Source organism: Bidens hawaiensis, unplaced genomic scaffold (assembly GCF_021521415.1).
Source record: "Bidens hawaiensis isolate Kalapana, Puna unplaced genomic scaffold, B.hawaiensis_p1.1 tig00013016_1, whole genome shotgun sequence".
In the NCBI taxonomy this organism is placed as follows: Eukaryota; Viridiplantae; Streptophyta; class Magnoliopsida; order Asterales; family Asteraceae; genus Bidens; species Bidens hawaiensis.
The window spans coordinates 502,184-520,036 of NW_027492095.1; the positions used below are offsets into that span (position 1 = coordinate 502,184).

At 36.3% G+C, this 17,853-nt stretch overlaps 1 protein-coding gene across 1 annotated transcript; it reads left to right on the plus strand.

The window, feature by feature from the left end:
- The first annotated feature begins 1,584 nt into the window (after nucleotides 1-1,584).
- LOC143543063 (ABC transporter B family member 15-like) lies at nucleotides 1,585-11,829 on the plus strand. Its single transcript, XM_077035490.1, has 7 exons — nucleotides 1,585-1,903; nucleotides 2,912-2,966; nucleotides 3,620-3,798; nucleotides 5,719-6,176; nucleotides 6,903-7,443; nucleotides 8,510-9,370; nucleotides 10,273-11,829. The coding sequence occupies exons 1-7, from the start codon at nucleotides 1,736-1,738 to the stop codon at nucleotides 11,665-11,667; spliced, it is 3,657 nt and encodes a 1,218-aa protein (XP_076891605.1). The 5' UTR covers nucleotides 1,585-1,735; the 3' UTR covers nucleotides 11,668-11,829.
- Nucleotides 11,830-17,853: the final 6,024 nt, after the last annotated feature.

Genomic DNA, 17,853 nt, shown 5'->3' on the forward strand with positions numbered 1-17,853 from the left:
GGAGGTTAAATAAAGGGAAAAAAACATAATAACTCCTAGATGAATAGGCTAATATTGCTTTTATGAATATAAGTCATGGAAGAAAGACATTTGATTTCATGATTTGTAAGTTGTAGAGTGAATAGTATATTTGAAAGTGAAAGTGGTAGAGAGACATGTGTGGTTGTACATTTTATGTGTGAAAAGTGTTTAATTTGTGTGAAAGTGTATTGGGAAAAGATGGTGCATTATTTGAAAGGGAAAGTGATAGATAAATATGTGTGGGTTATTCATTTTGTGTGTGAAAGTGTTTTAATTAGTGTGAAAGTGTATTGATAAAGTATGGTGCATTATGTTGTCTATATTGAATGACAACATTCGTTGCTAACTTTATTTATGATTTGATTTAAAACGATTTATAATGCGGTTTTCAGTATGAAATTTGAAATCAGCTGTGTAAACCACACTAACATCTAACGTTTATAAATTATTATTTTTTTCGCTATAGAAGTATAAAGTTATGTATATGCATTATATTAATTAACAATTCTCGGTTCTTCATCCGGTATGATTCCTAAAGATGGTACACGCATTTTGATTCTAGTTTTTCATGGATAGACTATGTTGTTTCGTCAAAATACGTTGTTTTAAAAACAAATATATACAAAGATCCAACAGAGAAAATTCAAGGTCTTTTTCTTTAACTCAGTTATGTAAATGGATCAAATTCTTTCCTATGGATTTAAAGATGTGGAGAACGATTGACAATGAAAAATATCGTTTTTTTATAAAATTAAACAAATTTGTTCAAAACCGTTAAACCGTTGAAAGTGGACCATCAAGCCAACCCAACCAACAAACCTAGTTCAGTTTGTCGTTTTTCGAAACCTTAGTTACCTATTAGTCCAAAAGTCTCATAAAATCGTCTAAACCGCCTGTAAACACGCTCTAACATTAAGCCTTTATAAAATTATCCATATATGCAATGAAATTATGTCATCACTGAGTTTAAAATGTAAGTATAAAAAGTATCAATATGTTTTTCTTAGTTGTGGGTTTTCATTTGGATTGATGGGCCGGGTTTAAGGTTGAGCAAATGGGTCTTACCCACAAACACCGACTCGAACCCGATTATTTTTTCATGACTCGAGAACTGACCCTATTGTAATAATCTGGTTTTATCAGTTCGGGTCTTGTGGGTGTTAACCGGTTTACGCTCACCTCTATAGGAGCAAACGGGTCTTATCTAGCATACCCAATCCGAATCCGGTTAATGGTATTTTCATGACTCAGGAACCGACTCTGCTGTAATTTAAACCGGTCTGATCAAGTCAGGTCTTGTGGGACGTGGGCCTTACCCGGCTCATACTCACTTAGTTGGGTCACTACGTTATGTTCTTCGAAGTGAATGGTTATTCATTTACATGCTGATCACGGATGTCCATACCTTTCTAGTTTAAAATAAGAAAAAGATACCAATATGTACTCGAGATGCCTTAACCATAATCATCTATATTGACAATTATTTTATTAGTAAAAACAAATACTATTTTCCAAAATAAAAAGGTTATTTATTTATTTTTATTACAATCCACACCTTATATATAATATACACACACTCTTTCTACCACCCATACTTTAAACTCATATATTTTCTTCTTAACTCTTGAGTCCTAGCAACCTCAAAACTCTTCATATTAACACGATCATCAAACACAATAAAAAGGTCACAAATGGATCATTCCGGTCAATATTCATGCACGCAGACCGTACCGACACGTTTCTGATGATTCTTGGTTGTTTAGGAGCCGTCTGCGACGGTATTTCGATGCCCACTATGCTACTTATCACCAGCACCCTCATGAATAATATTGGTGACTCTTCTTCTTTGTCCATGGATGTATTCACTGACAAAATTAATAAGGTCAAAGTTATATAATAATAATAATACATACATACATGCATATATTAAATTTATATATATATATATATATTTTTTTTTGAACAGCTAAATTTTTTTTTTTTACACTATGGGTATTGAACCCATGACCTCTTCTTTCACACCTATACCACCTTACTATTGGATTATATTATGTTGTGTTAGCCCACGGGCCTACCTTAGGTGATTAGGGTTTATATATATATATATATCATTCTCTATATATTGTCGGCTGCAATAAATAAAAACAAAAGAGTTCGGCAGCGCGACAGCAAGGAGCGGCTTGAGGAGTACGATCGGGGAGTAGAATGGTGGCTGAGATGCTTTCGTAGCATCATCAAAAGCTCAAAGTACATGTTCATGTCATGGTAGCCATGGAGAAACCTTAAATTGTAAAACAAACACCAAAAATAAATTTGACCCGTGCGTGGATCACTTCTGCTTTGTTTGGGAATCAAGATTTAATTCAAAGCAATCTTATCTTGTTGTGCAAGAATGGATGGAGCCTCACGTAAACCAACAAGATATTAAACCTTTGAATGAAAGGTGCGGCTAATAAAAGGATGGTTTTGATGGCAGCAATGGACGAAAAGACTTAGATAAGTGATAACAAAGCTTTATTTGAATGAAAACTAAATATTGAAAAGAAGAAACGAAACTGATAAACGAAGGTGGGACAGGGCGACGGCGATGGTGGCACGCCGCCCTGTCTAGGGTTTGAACTCGATGGCAACGGCTAGGGTTTGTTTGTGTTTGGGGCAGCGAAAGTGGTAGAGGTTGGCTGTGATACCATGTAAGATATTGGTAAATACTAGGTTGTCCTCATTGATAATAATGCATTACAATATATAGAGAATGATATATAAACCCTAATCACCTAAGGTAGGCCCGTGGGCTAACACAACATAATATAATCCAATACTTACCACCCTACCAAAGTGGGAATTATATTGATTATGATCAAGAATATTCTAACTGATTTTGTATTTACAGAATGCTGTAAATCTTTGTTACATGGCTATTGGAATTTGGGTTGCTTGTTTTCTTGGTAAGTTTTTGATCAAGTTTAAAAAAAAAGTATTTTTTTTTGTCATTTATACTGGAATTATAGATATATGATACATATATTATATGATGGATAATCAAATGATGGAATGAATATGATCTGTGAATTTTTTATTTATTTTTAGGAGACTCATAGGCTTTACTATAAGGTTTTTAAATTTTGGACTTTTAAAAAAGTCCAAGTTTGTATTTTAACCACTAGACTTCAAAAGATACATTTCTATTTAATATTTTTTTAACATATGATTTGACTTTCGTTCTTGTGTTGTTAACTTCGAGATTAATAATCTCAACTTTCATCTATTGATCGAGATTAATTTTGAGTTAGGAAATATTTACAAACAGTCTCAACTTTAAATGTATTTTCTTACCGCAATTGTATACGTATTTTTCATGTCATCAAAAAACTAACGGGTCACTTTTTAGTTAATATGGAATTGCTGGAGTGAAATATATTCAAATTTGACAGTCTTAAAACAATTTTTTAGTTGAGATTAATCCTAACCGATAGACGAAAGTTAGTATTATTAAAACCAATAACCCATGTTTTAAGTACACATTTGAGACTGTCTGTAAATATTTCTCAAGTTTTAGTAAATAATAATAATAATAATAATAAAAACATATGTGTTGTAGAGGGATATTGTTGGGCAAGAACAGCAGAGAGGCAGGCATCAAGATTAAGATCAGCTTATTTAAAAGCAGTATTAAGACAAGAAGTTGCATATTTTGATTTAAATGTTACAAGCACATCTGAGATCATTACAAGTGTTTCTAGTGACAGTCTCATTATTCAAGAATGCATAAATGAAAAGGTAATTTTCTTCTTAATCATTTTTAATTTTTGTATAAACTTGACTAGGGGCAGTGGCGAAGCTTGGACATACACGTCGAGAGGGCCGGACTCAATATGTATACATAAATTCATAGACTAGAGGGGAACGGGTTCAAAATTTCGGTCGGAAACGGGTGAATTTACACCATGTATAAAAATTTTCGGCTGAAAAAGGATAAATTTACACTGCCGAGCGAAAAAACGGAGGAGGCCGGGCTCAAAATTTCGGTCGAAAACGGGTAAATTTACACCATGTATAAAAATTTTCGGGCAAAAAAAGGAAAATTTTACACTACCGAAAAAAAAACCGAGGGGGCCGGGCTCAAAATTTATGTCGGAAACGGGTAAATTTATACTATGTATAAAAAATTTCGGCCGAAAAAGGATAGCTTTAAACCAACGAGCGAAAAAACGGAGGGGGCAGGGGCCACCCCTGGCCCTAACTAAGCTTCGCCCCTGATTAGGGGTGTGCACGGTTCGGTTCGGTTCGATTATTAGCCCCAACCAATTAACCAATCGGTTTTTAGTTAATCGGTTCGGTTAATTCGTTAATTTTTCGGTTCAATTATTTTCGGCTAATAACCAAAGCCAAATTTAGGTTAAAGTTTTTACTCGGAAATACATGAAATTGACGTATAAATACATGAAATGGATATATAAATATATGAAATGGTGCCGGTATAAATACATGATCAATGGTGTAGGGGTGTCCAAAATACCCGAACCCGATTAACCCGACCCGACACGAACCCGAATAAGCTAATTAGGGTCGGGTTAATAGGGTCAAAAAGTATTAATCGGGTTATTCGGGTTAACCCGAATTGTTAATAGGGTCGGGTTTCGGGTTCATTTTTGGAAAAATGTCGGGTTAACCCGAATAGCCCTATTAGTGGTGATACTTAACTTCAAATACGATAATGAAAATGTTAAATAAGCACTAAAAAGTCAATAATGTAAGTTTTATAGATAAGTTAATTATTATGCTTGTTCATTTATGTTGTGTAAACGAACAAATATGAACACATGTTTCACTCGTTCATCTATGTTCGTGAATGCTCGTTTAGGATCGTTCATTTAAGTTTGTTTACGTTCGTTCATGTTCGCTTACATATTAATAGAAAATTATTAATTATTATTTGCATTAAGAAATTGTATCACCCTAATATGTTTTATATTTGTTTGTTTGTGTCTATTTAAATGCGTTCATTTAAGTCCGTCTATGTATGTTTGTGTTCGTTAATATATGCACGTATATGTTCCTTCATGTTCGTTTATCTTTGTTAAATTATGTTCATTTATGTCCGTGAGCTATTTGTTTAGATATAAACGAACATAAATGACCATGAACATGCTTATTTTTTAACCAACGAACATTAACACACATATTTGTTTGATTAAATGTTCGTGTTCGTATGAAGTTAAATGAACGAACACGGACATGCCTATATGTAATTATAATGTAACTACTTGTAAAAGAAATTGAAAATTGCGTGGAACGAGAAATTTTGCAGCCTACAACAATTTAAAATTATAAAGTAGCATGGTCAACCCGATTAACTCGACTAACCCGACCCGATTAACCCGAAACCCGAATAACCCGAACCCGACCAACCCGAACCTTAATAGGGTCGGGTTACGGGTTAGATATATTTTAAGGAAAACCCGACCCGATTAACCCGAAACCCTATCGGGTTGACCGATGAACACCCCTGAATGGTGGTATAAAACATGAAATGGAGGCGTAAAAAGCTATAAATAATTAAATATATGAAAATATGAATGGTTCAGTTAAGTTCGGTAATTTCGGTAACCAAGGATACAAAAAGTAACTGATGATAACAGATCTTTGGTTAATTCAGTTTTCAGTTAATTTCGGTTCGGTTTGTCGGTTTTATTGCAGGTTCCTGTGTTCTTAATGTACATGTCAAATTTTGGAGGAGCATATGTGGTGGCATTTATATTATTATGGAGGCTAGCAATTGTTGGCCTTCCATTTGTTATAATTTTGGTTATCCCTGGTTTGATTTACGGGCACGTTTTGATGAACTTATCGAGAAAGATTAGGGACGAGTATAATAAGGCTGGGACCGTGGCTGAACAGGCAGTTTCGTCGGTTAGGACGGTTTATTCGTTTGTTGGTGAGAATAAAAGTTTGTTGGAATATTCTGCTGCTTTGGATGGGATAGTGAAGTTAGGCTTACAACAAGGGTTGGCTAAAGGGGTCGCGGTTGGGAGTAATGGTGTCGTGTTTGCGGTGTGGTCTTTCTTGTGTTGGTACGGTAGTAGGTTGGTGATGTACCATGGAGCGAGTGGTGGAACCGTTTTTGCTGTTGGAGCGGCCATTGCCATCGGTGGATTGTATGTTATTTTGTTGTTTATCGAACGTTTCGTCGAATGGTTTCGTCTGCATTGCATATGGGGGTTCATTTTCGTATTTTAGATATTGAACTGAAAACCAAACTGAACTGAAAATGTTTAAAACCAAACCAAATTACATATTAGATTTTCGGTTCGGTTTTATGTCAATACTGAATTGGGTTTTCAACACGAATAATAAATGGTTATTTAAATCCAGTTTTAGTTAAGTTAATTAAAAATAATTGTAAAACTAAATAAACAAAGTACTTTATTCAGACAATGCCAAAAACTAAACCTTTCATTTCGGCGTTGAACGATTTGAATTCGGATCGGTTTTTAGTTTCAACTGAAAAATATTCAAATGAACCGAGTGAATCAAAAACCGAACCGACAAACCCTGGATATTTTATGCCAATTTTTTAATTTTTTTTAAGATTAAACAAAGGGAGCCCTTAAACAAAAACATTTTCTGTCAGCAAACATTTTCAGAAAAAGGAACAATTTAGCAACTTTTAATAATATTTAAATAGGGGCGAGAAAACACAATGTCAAAGGAATTAAAATAAAACGCATAAAACACTTGTACCTAATGCATTAATGATTTAATAAAATAGTGGGTAGGCGGTCATGTAACTGAGTACTACATAACACTTACATAAAAAGGTACAATTGCATTATGTAGTACTCATAGTTCTTAACATTGTTTTGTTCTAATTTGAATGACAGATCACTGGGTTCTGGATTATCTAGCGTGAAGTACTTCTCCGACGCAATTGCTGCAGGCGAACGAATACGTGAAATTATACTAAGAGTACCCGAAATCGATTCTGACAACATGGAAGGCGAGATACTGGTACAAATATTCGGGGAAGTGGAATTTAATAACGTTACATTTGCATACCCGTCAAGGCCGGGATCTTTAATATTAAAAAGGTTTAACTTAAAGGTTCCCGCGGGTAAAACAATGGCGTTGGTGGGTGGGAGCGGGTCAGGTAAATCGACTGTGGTTGCATTGTTGCAAAGGTTTTATGATCCGCAAAACGGGGATATTTGCGTAGATGGGGTGAGGATTGATAAGCTTCAACTAAAATGGTTTAGATCACAAATGGGCTTGGTGAGTCAAGAGCCTGCTTTATTTGCTACAACTATTAAAGAAAATATATTGTTTGGTAAGGAAAATGCTACAATGGATGAAGTTATTGAAGCTGCTAAAGGTTCAAATGCTCATGAGTTTATTTCTCAGTTGCCTCTTGCCTATGACACTCAGGTTATTTTTCCATCCTAGAAAATATATATTGGCCAAACTAATTCGTTAAAACGTGTATTCTTATAGTGTTAGGATCAAATACAAATAAATTTAACGTGTTAAGCGTACACATAACTGGGGTAATCATGCTAACACAAGAGTAAATATTATTACTTTATGATTTTTGAACTAGAGTAATTGCTCTAGTTTAAAATTATACGGTAATAATAATTTTTCTAGTTTTTTTTTAGAACGGCGAGTTTCTTTTTGTGTTTAGGCAAACACACTCTCCAATTTGGAGAGCCCTGTTGCCCCTCTCCGGCCACTCGGTCAGACTATGTTGTCTTAACTTGGCCCACATTGGTTTTAGAGTTTGACTTGGGCGTTCCACCAGGAAACCATACCACCGGCTACCACTTGATAGTCGTTGTGTCACCTCAAGAGCAGAACTCTCTGATGTAACACACGGTGGGACGAAAACCCAGGTGGGTTCGGGATTCGAACTGACAATCTCGCAATGTCTAACTCAAATCATTCATTGACAATATCCACCTAAAGTGACACAAGTTGGATCCACTGGGCCCACGCTTACTTTTATGTTTAGTAGGTTATTTCATTCTTTTATAAAGAAAAGTTCTTTTAATATAATAAAGCAATAAAAACAAGAAAGATAAATAGGAAAAAAAATTAAAAAAGATAGCAAATACAGTTATAACTTTCTTTGTAAATTGGTTTGTTAAAATAAAAGATAATGATTTACCTAAAATAAATAAAAGAAAAGGTCAAGTAATAAAAAATGAGCAACCATTTTGTCAACTTATCTGGTTAAAATAGTTAGTTTTGTGATTTTGTATGATTGGATTTTATATATAAAAAGTTAAAAACTGTCTTTTTCATAACAATAAAATTAAGAAATACACAGTTTATACAATGCATTTTTTTACTATTGATTTGAAAGTGATGTAAAATACTTTTATGCATTGACTTTGTTTATTTCTTGTCGTTCTCAACATATTATTGATTCTAAACAAACGTTATAGTATATCTTTATATGTTATAATGTAGTATATGATCAGTCTCATAACAGGTAGGTGAAAGAGGAATTCAAATGTCAGGTGGACAAAAACAAAGAATCGCAATCGCTCGCGCAATAATCAAGTCACCTCGTATCCTTCTTTTGGACGAGGCGACAAGTGCACTCGACACAGAATCAGAACAAGTGGTTCAGGCTGCACTTGATCAGGCTGCAGTTGGTCGAACCACCATCGTCATAGCTCACCGTCTCTCAACTATTAGAAACGCAGACATGATAGTCGTTGTCCAAGATGGTCAAGTGGTAGAGTCTGGTTCACATGATAACCTCATCCAACTCGAAAACGGCCTCTACGCATCAGTAGTTCGCCTCCAACAAACCAAACGAAGCGATGAACCACCCGCTGGACCATTTCCAATAACATCAACCAGTCATGGGCAGTTAATGGTTAGTCGGTCGAGCTCGATAAACAAATGTATAGGTGAGAATATGAACACTGCATTATTAGTCAACCAAGAATTTCCAGTTCCTTCGCTTAAACGCCTCTTGGCAATGAACATTCCCGAATGGAAGCAAGCATTGTTGGGAAGTTTGGGTGCGATTCTATTCGGAGCGATACAACCCCTTTATGCCTTCGCATTGGGTTCAATGGTATCCGTTTATTTTTTAACCGATCATGACAAGATCAAGCGCAGTACGATGATTTACGCGCTGTATTTCTCTTGTTTAGCAGTTTTCTCGATGGTGGTTAATATCGTTCAGCATTACAACTTTGCAGCCATGGGTGAGTACTTAACCAAGAGGGTTCGAGAACGAATGTTGTCGAAGATACTCACGTTTGAAATTGGGTGGTTCGATCGTGATGAAAATTCAAGCGGAGCCGTTTGTTCCAGGCTTGCTAAAGATGCCAATGTGGTATGAATTTTATGATGAGTTTTTTTATAGCAGGGGTGTTTGCGGTCCAATTTTGACAGTTTTGTCAGTAACGGTTTTTAGCTTTTGTAAATCAAAATCTAACCACCTACTACGGTTTGAAACTTTGAATTTATTTTAAAACCCTATTTTATAGAGTAATCCCTTTATTTTAACTATAAAAAAGGTATGTTGGTTTTGTGGAGGGTTTTTTTTTTTTTTTTCCGGGAATGAAAGTGTTATCTGCTTGTTAAAAAAAAATAAAAAATCCTAACTATCATATTTTGGTCGTTGCCGGTCCCAACTAATGAAATGACTGAAGTCACCTTTTAACATGTTTGCTTCCAACGATCCACGACTAACGGAAGCATAACTCCGTTAGTCTCCAGCCGCCGGAAAAACGTTTTTGTCATGTTAAAAGGTGGGACTGTCACCAGCCATTTCGTTAGTTGGGACTGACAGCGATCAGGGCTGTTCATGAGTCGAGAGCGGGTGGGTTCGAGCTCGAACTTAAACGAGGCAGCTCGGCTAGGCTCGAGCTTGATCTTGAAGATAAACGAGCCTAAGATCGAGCCAACGAGCCGGGCCATGACCCGGGCCGAGCTTGGGTCGAGTTGGGATCGGTTACAAACACGAGACAGCTCGGCTTAGGTCATTTCAAATCAAGTTTTTTTTACCTAGTTTTATTCGAGCTTTTATCGAACGAGCTACGAGCTGCGGGCTTTTTGAACAGCCCTAACAGCGTTCAAAAAGTGATAGTTGGGATTATTTAAAACCAATATATTGATAAAAAAACCTACGAAGAAAACCGATCGTCAAACTAAACCGACGACCGATTTGGATGATCTCACAGTTATATGATGTTTGTGAATAATATCAGTTATGATGTTATTAATGATTTGCAGGTCCGATCATTGGTGGGCGATCGATCCGCATTGCTAATTCAAACATTCTCAGCAGTGACAATCGCGTGCACAATGGGGCTGGTGATCGCGTGGAGACTAGCACTGGTTATGATCGCGGTCCAGCCGATTATAATCGTATGCTTCTACTGCAAGCTAGTTTTATTAAAAAACATGTCACAAAAAGCCATGAAATCACAAGACAAAAGCAGCAAGCTCGCAGCCGAAGCGGTGTCAAATCTACGCACAATCACCGCCTTTTCATCTCAAACCCGAATCCTCAAAATGCTCCACGAGTCCCAAAAGGCGCCGATGCGTGAAAGCATCAAGCAAGCTTGGTATGCCGGGTTCGGGCTCGGGTTTTCTCAAAGCCTCATGGCTTGTACTTGGGCTCTAGACTTTTGGTATGGTGGGAAGTTGATTAGCAACGGTCAACTTGGGTCAAAAGCTTTGTTTCAAACGTTTATGATATTAGTAAGCACCGGGAGGGTGATCGCGGATGCTGGGACCATGACAAATGATTTAGCTAAAGGGTCGGGTGCGGTGCAGTCGGTGTTCGCAGTGTTGGACCGTTACACTTTAATAGAGCCCGAGGACCCGTATGGAGAGAAACCCGAGATCATTTCGGGCCAGGTAGAGATACGCGATGTGGACTTCGCGTACCCTGCTCGGCCCGATGTTATGATCTTTAAAGGGTTTTCCATTAATATTGAATCCGGGAAATCAACCGCTTTGGTTGGACAAAGTGGGTCCGGGAAATCGACCGTTATCGGGTTAATCGAGCGATTTTACGACCCGTTGAAAGGCGTTGTCAAAATCGACGGTAAGGATATAAAGTCGTATCATTTGAAAACTTTAAGAAAATATATCGCGCTCGTTAGCCAAGAGCCGACGTTATTCGCGGCTACAATACGTGAAAACATCATATATGGAGCTTGTAACGGTTGTAAGGATGTTAGTGAATCCGATATAATCAAGGCTGCAAAAGACGCCAACGCTCATAACTTTATCTCGGTTATGAAAGACGGGTACGACACGTGGTGTGGTGACCGAGGGGTACAACTTTCTGGTGGTCAAAAACAACGAATAGCTATAGCCCGAGCCATATTGAAAAACCCCTCGGTTTTGTTATTAGACGAGGCGACTAGTGCACTAGATAGTCAGTTGGAAAAGGTTGTACAAGAGGCACTTGACCGGATGATGGTTGGGCGGACTAGCCTCGTGGTGGCTCATAGGTTGAGCACGATACAAATGTGTGACACGATTGCGGTTTTGGATAAGGGGAAAGTGGTTGAGATCGGGAACCATGGTTCGTTACTAGCACGAGGGCCAGCTGGAGCTTACTACTCCTTGGTTAGTCTTCAAAAGCCTAGTTCTATTAATCGTACGATCGGTTAACGTTTATTTGATGAACCGCTTCGGGTTTCAAGATCGCAAGTGTCGATATCAAACGATTTTGATTCGGGTTTTGAAGCAAATTTGAGGGTGGTATGTATATAATAGAAAGGTTGGTTAAACATATCATCTCTTAACACAAATGATCTGAATTGTATATGTATATTTGTAACAAGTAAATAAATCAATTTGATCCTATAATTTGGATTGATCCTATAATTTGGATTGACCCTAATGGTGTCAATATTGGGGTTTACTTGTATTTGAACGGAGCTTCGAAGCCTCTTCCATAAAGCCCCGCTGTGGTTTAAAGTCTCATTACCGTCCCATTATATATATGTGTGAGCCCCATTATATATGTGTGTGAGGGTTTGCTATAAAGGGTTTGTTGTGGTTTATTATGATGACAAGTAAAAAGTTGGAACTAGCTAATAATCTACATGGTATGCAAATTTTTAAATCATAAGCGTTAATGGGTTGTGAGAGATTGAAATGACATTTTAAAAATGAGTTTTTTAATAAATAATAAAATAATAAAATGAGTCTTTTTAATAAAATAAAGACAAAAATAGGAAATGAATGTCGGGATTAAAATGAAAGTATAAAATTTTAAAAGTAGAGTTAATGGCCATTTTCGTCCCTGTGGTTTGCGACTTTCGCCACTTCAGTCCAAAGTTTGATTTTTTGTCAATTTAGTCCTAGTAGTTTTCATTTTTAGCCTGTTATATCCTCCCGTCTAACGGCATCCAAGTATGCCGTTAGTTTAAGGGTATTATTGTCTTTTTCTTTTTAGTTTTAGATTATATTTAATTTAAATCAGTTTTCTTTTCCTTATAAGACCAAAAGCAGAACGAAGCCCTAGATTATCAACCAAATTGTTCCATCAAAACTCTAGATCATCAATCATGGTTTTCTGCTCATGTGGTTGGCCTACTGTGATTCGTACCTCATATACGGAGAGTAACCCAGGAAGACGGTTCTATTGTTGCAGCAAACAGGTAAGTTATACAATTGTATTGAACAAACATTTGAAATTAGGTTTTTTTTCCCCTAATTTTTGCCCTAATTTTTGTTAATTGCAGCCAAGGAGTTGTGGCTTTGTTGTTTGGATGGATCCTCCAATATGTCAAACATGTACTAAAATGGAATTGAAGACCAAAAGAATGAAGTTTGCATTGACTTTTGTTTTGGTTGTTTTTTTCCTTTATGTATGTTTCCACTGAATGTTGAAGTTGTCTTGCTAAGATCTCTTTGTTGTATGGTCATCGTACCACTGTATTGTCTTTTGTAGTACTAATTTTATGATATGAAAATGTATGGTCTTTGTTTGAACATATAGTTAGATTAAACAACTCAATGTTTGATTAAGTGTTTTGTAAAATGTTTGACAAGCTAATTGGTTGGTTTTGTGTAAAATGTTTGACAGGTCAATGGTACCACTGTAGTTGACTTTTGTAAAAGTCAAAATTAACCTAATTCAAAAACATATGAAATTAAAGATGATAAAGATTAACATATTATACCAAATACAAAAACTCATGAAATTAAAGATTAATGGATTAACAGTTTATATTGCTTTTGTATGTTAAGGTCAAATGACTTTTGTAAGATTAACAGATTATTTGCATATTACCAAAATTATGCAGATTGTATGTTTTTGTATGCAAAACCAAAATTATGCAGATTACTAAAATGCCTTTTATCAGCCTGCTTGTTCAGATCAAACAAACAGGAAAAAAACAGACAAACAAATAAAAACCAATACAAATTACCAAAATGCCATTTAACTACAATCAACTATGCAATTCAAACAATATACCATTAGCCATTCCAGTTGACATTTGTAAGGTCAACTAACCAATACAAAAGATTACAGGTTTTAACATAAAGTAAAAAGTACCAAAAACATCCTAATACCAAAAGATTACAAGTTTTAACATAATTAAACATAGTACCAAAATATTACAATACCAAAAGCAGTTTAACATCCTAATATTACAATACCAAAAGCAGTTTAAACCCCTGAACAGCTTGCTGCATCAGTTGCATCAACTTGTGTTCCTAAACCTCCTGCTTCTCTTATATCTCCTGTTTTCCTCTTCTTGCAAGATCTCTTGTTGTGTCCTGGTTGCTTGCAAATATCACATGTAACTGTACGACCCTTCTTTGGCAATTTCTTGGCTTTACCAACCTTTTGACTCAGTAATTCAATTTCCACAGCAGATTTCTTTCTATTCTTTTTTGGTCTACCAATCTGCACATGGTGCTTAGGAGCAGTCAATTTAGTGGGCCAAGGGGATGGTGCCCATTCTTCTTGGCCATTGATTGGATCTATGGTGTGTGCATAAACATTCTTCCATGTCTCCAACTAATACACTTTGTCAACCCATTTCTCTGGCACACCATCATCCAATCCATGTTCACCCATATAAAAAATACATGCCACTGCATGCTTGCATGGAATCCCAGTCAAGTCCCACATTCTACATGTGCAAGACCTTTGGTCAACTGTCACAACATATTGCTCTTGATTTGGACCACTAACTTGATACTTTGTAGCCCCATTCCAAATGACATTACACTTAGTGGCATCCTTCTTGATTTTTTTAAATGAAACTGTAACATTGGGTGTTAATGGACCTTTACATTTTGCTATCTTCATATGCACTTTCACAATTCTTTTCATTAGGTATTCCCTAATGAACTCTAGGCAACTAATGATAGGGAGGTCCCTTCCAGGTGTCAACTGCCTATTGAACACCTCACACATGTTGTTTAATTGCAAATCACTTAGTGCCCTACCTATAGTATAAGCATAAGTAATTCAACTGACAAGGATGTAATTAACAATAATGTAATGAACAAGAATGTAATTAATAACATAAAAATACCAGTAAAATGTGATAGTGACCAATGCCTTGGTGGAATTTCCTTCAACCAATCATATAACTCCTTATTTTCTGTAAACACCTGTTTCATTGCTTTATTAAATGTCTGAGGAGTTGTTGCATATACACACTTCCAGTACATATTATTTGCAGCTTGACCCTTCTACTTTTGTTTCATATTTTCTTCAATATGTCTTGCACAATATCTATGTTCAACATTTGGGAAAACTTTTTGTATTGCAGGTATTAAGCCCTAATTTTAAAACAAAAATATTTGTAAGTAATATGATATAAAACATAATCAAGTGTTAAATAATTACCTTCTGCCTGTCACTCATAAAAGTGAAATTAGAGTTAGATGTCAAATCATGATCATCAGCTAAAATCTTCAAAAACCATGTCCATGAATTGGTATTTTCTGATTCAACTATTGCATATGCAACAGGATAAATACCATTGTTGCTATCAACTCCAACAGCAATTAAGATTTGGCCTGGGTATATCCCCTTCATGAAACAACCATCTAGCCCCAATAATTCTCTCCCACATAATTTAAAGCCTTCCCTCAATGGAGCTAAACATACATAAATCCTCTTAAACTGTCTAGTTGGGCTGCTAGGATTACATTCACTTTCAACATCAATCTTGATAGTTGTACCTAGCATAAGTAAACAGTTTTAAGATACATAAGTAAATATTTTAGCAAAACTACACTAAAATACATAAGTAAACAGTTTAAGATACTTAAAAATACATACCTGGATTGCATCTAACCACCTCTTGACAATATTCTCTAAGAATAGCATACTGACCACTAAAATCATACACAACATTCTTTTTAGCAACTCTTTTAGCCTTGTAAATCTGGTTAGGGGTGACTTGAACTTGCAACCTCCTTTGAATATTTTTTTGCAATTTCCTCATACTTTCATTTGGGTCCTCTTCAAGATCTTCCTCCAGTTCCTTTGCCAACCACCAAACCGTGCATAAGCTTACAGTTCTAGTTTGTAAACATTGATGCTCAGTATCTAATGTTGTCACACACCATATTCTTTCAGCCCCATCAAAAGACACATGTAGGACCCATGGGCAAGTGGGAGGAGGAATCTTATTCCTTTTAGGTTTGGATTTATGGCTGGAACTACCCTCTTGGGCCCCACAATTTTTTTTACATTTTCTTTTCCTTCTTGGCATGAGATTCCCTTCCACCTCATTTGTCTGGTTATCATTATTTTCACAACTACCCATATTTAAGTTTCTCCCCAAACACACTACACGATACCTAATCTTGTCATTCTTCACAACATGAAGTTGTCTCCTTGAATGAATTGCATGAGTCTTCACCATTTGCTTTATCTCATCTTTACCACCAAAAGTTTGACCCAAGTAAAAATGACAATATTCTTCATCAGTTTCTTTTGAGTGTGATTTTCTCTTTTTTTTCTTGTTCATCCTAATAGCTCTTTGCAACAAAGTATCATTATCAGGATCACTAAGACTATCAATATCATGTAGATCTAAATCATCTAACTCATCTCCTTTATCTTCAACATCTTCACCTTCATCAGATATATCATCCACGGCTGCTCTAAATAATTCCATATCCTGATTTGGGTCATCCATACTGTTTTCATTAAATATGAAGTCTGAATCATAATCAGAACCTTCTGCCTCACTATCACTATCAAACCCCTCTACATCTTCATCAGATTCAGGCACCCTAACATTATGTAAATCTATGTCATCTAATTCAACTACATCATCATCTGTAGGTTCATCAGATTCTAATTCATCATCTATTTCCACATTAAAACAACTTAACATTGAAGCCTCTTTTACCTTTGATATAATGTGTGAATGTTCCACATACACCTCAATTACCCTATGCACACTAATATATCCTATGAGGCTAAGAGCATCAGCATCATTGGACAAGGGTCTTAAACCTGAATCTAAGTCCCCTTCGGGAATTCTAAAATAGAATTTCTGGTCAGTAAGAACTTCCTCTTCGCTGTAGCCTAATTGTTGTACCATATCATTCACAGTAATCACTGAAAACAGATCAGCATTCACTCTATCAACAAAAGTAACCAAACCCCCCTTGTATGTAGTTTCTGGAGATTTCTCGAACTCTCCCCCATGGTGGAATTTAATAGTAAAATGGTCTGGAAAATTCCCTGAAACTGATTAATAGATAATAGTTAGGGGTTAGGGTTTGGAATTCAAGGGGTTCTTTGATTAATAGATAATAGTTAGGGTTAGGGTTAAGGGGTTAATACATACCGTATTCAACGTCTGGATCGAAATCATCACCAGAAGCTCTGGTATCCCACATTTCCATGTTGTTCTTCACTTAATCGCTGGTTCTTCTTCCCTAGTTCTTCACTTTATCACTGGTTGTATGTGAATATCGTATCTAAGTTCTTGTGTATTCAGTTAATATAATAATTAATTGTAATATCTAAAAAGACTATTCAGTCCCTGAGGTAATATCTAAAAAGACACTTCTAGCCCTCAGGTGATAAAGAACTAACGGCATACTTGGATGCCGTTAGACGGGAGGATATAACAGGCTAAAAATGAAAACTACTAGGACTAAATTGACAAAAAATCAAACTTTGGACTGAAGTGGCGAAAGTCGCAAACCACAGGGACGAAAATGGCCATTAACTCTTAAAAGTATGATACAAAGGGAGTGGATGTGATTATACGAATACTTTATAAACCAAACCCAATTCTAACTCCTACTTAGTTTCTATCAGTTTGGGGTTTCCCCACTTGGACTCACTTTCAACAAGAACCAGTTTTGACTTTTGACCAATGTTAACCTAACCCAAAACCCGTCTTGACCAACTTTAACCCAACCCGAAACCAATTTTGACTTTTGACCAACTTTAACTGAACCTGAAACCAGTTTTGACCAACTTTAATCTAACCCGAAACCAGTTCAAACCCGTACCGAAGACTAGAAGGGCACAAAATACCCGGTTCCGGACTTAACCCGGAACCAGATCCTACCCATACCCGACCCGTGGGTACGGTCTATTATAGGATTTATCCCCGAAACTGAAACCGACCCGATCCCAAACCCGAAAAAAAATCGAGTATATCCGGAACCAATTCTTACCCGACCCGTTTTGACTTTTGTTGACTATATCCGAAACCGGTTTCTGAAAATACCCGGTTTGTACACCTCTACCGGAGGTCCGGAACCTGCTAGATCCGGACTATCCAAAATGAGGCCCAAATTCACAAAAACTAAAGCACTCATTTTGAATCATAAAGCCCACCCAATGTGTAT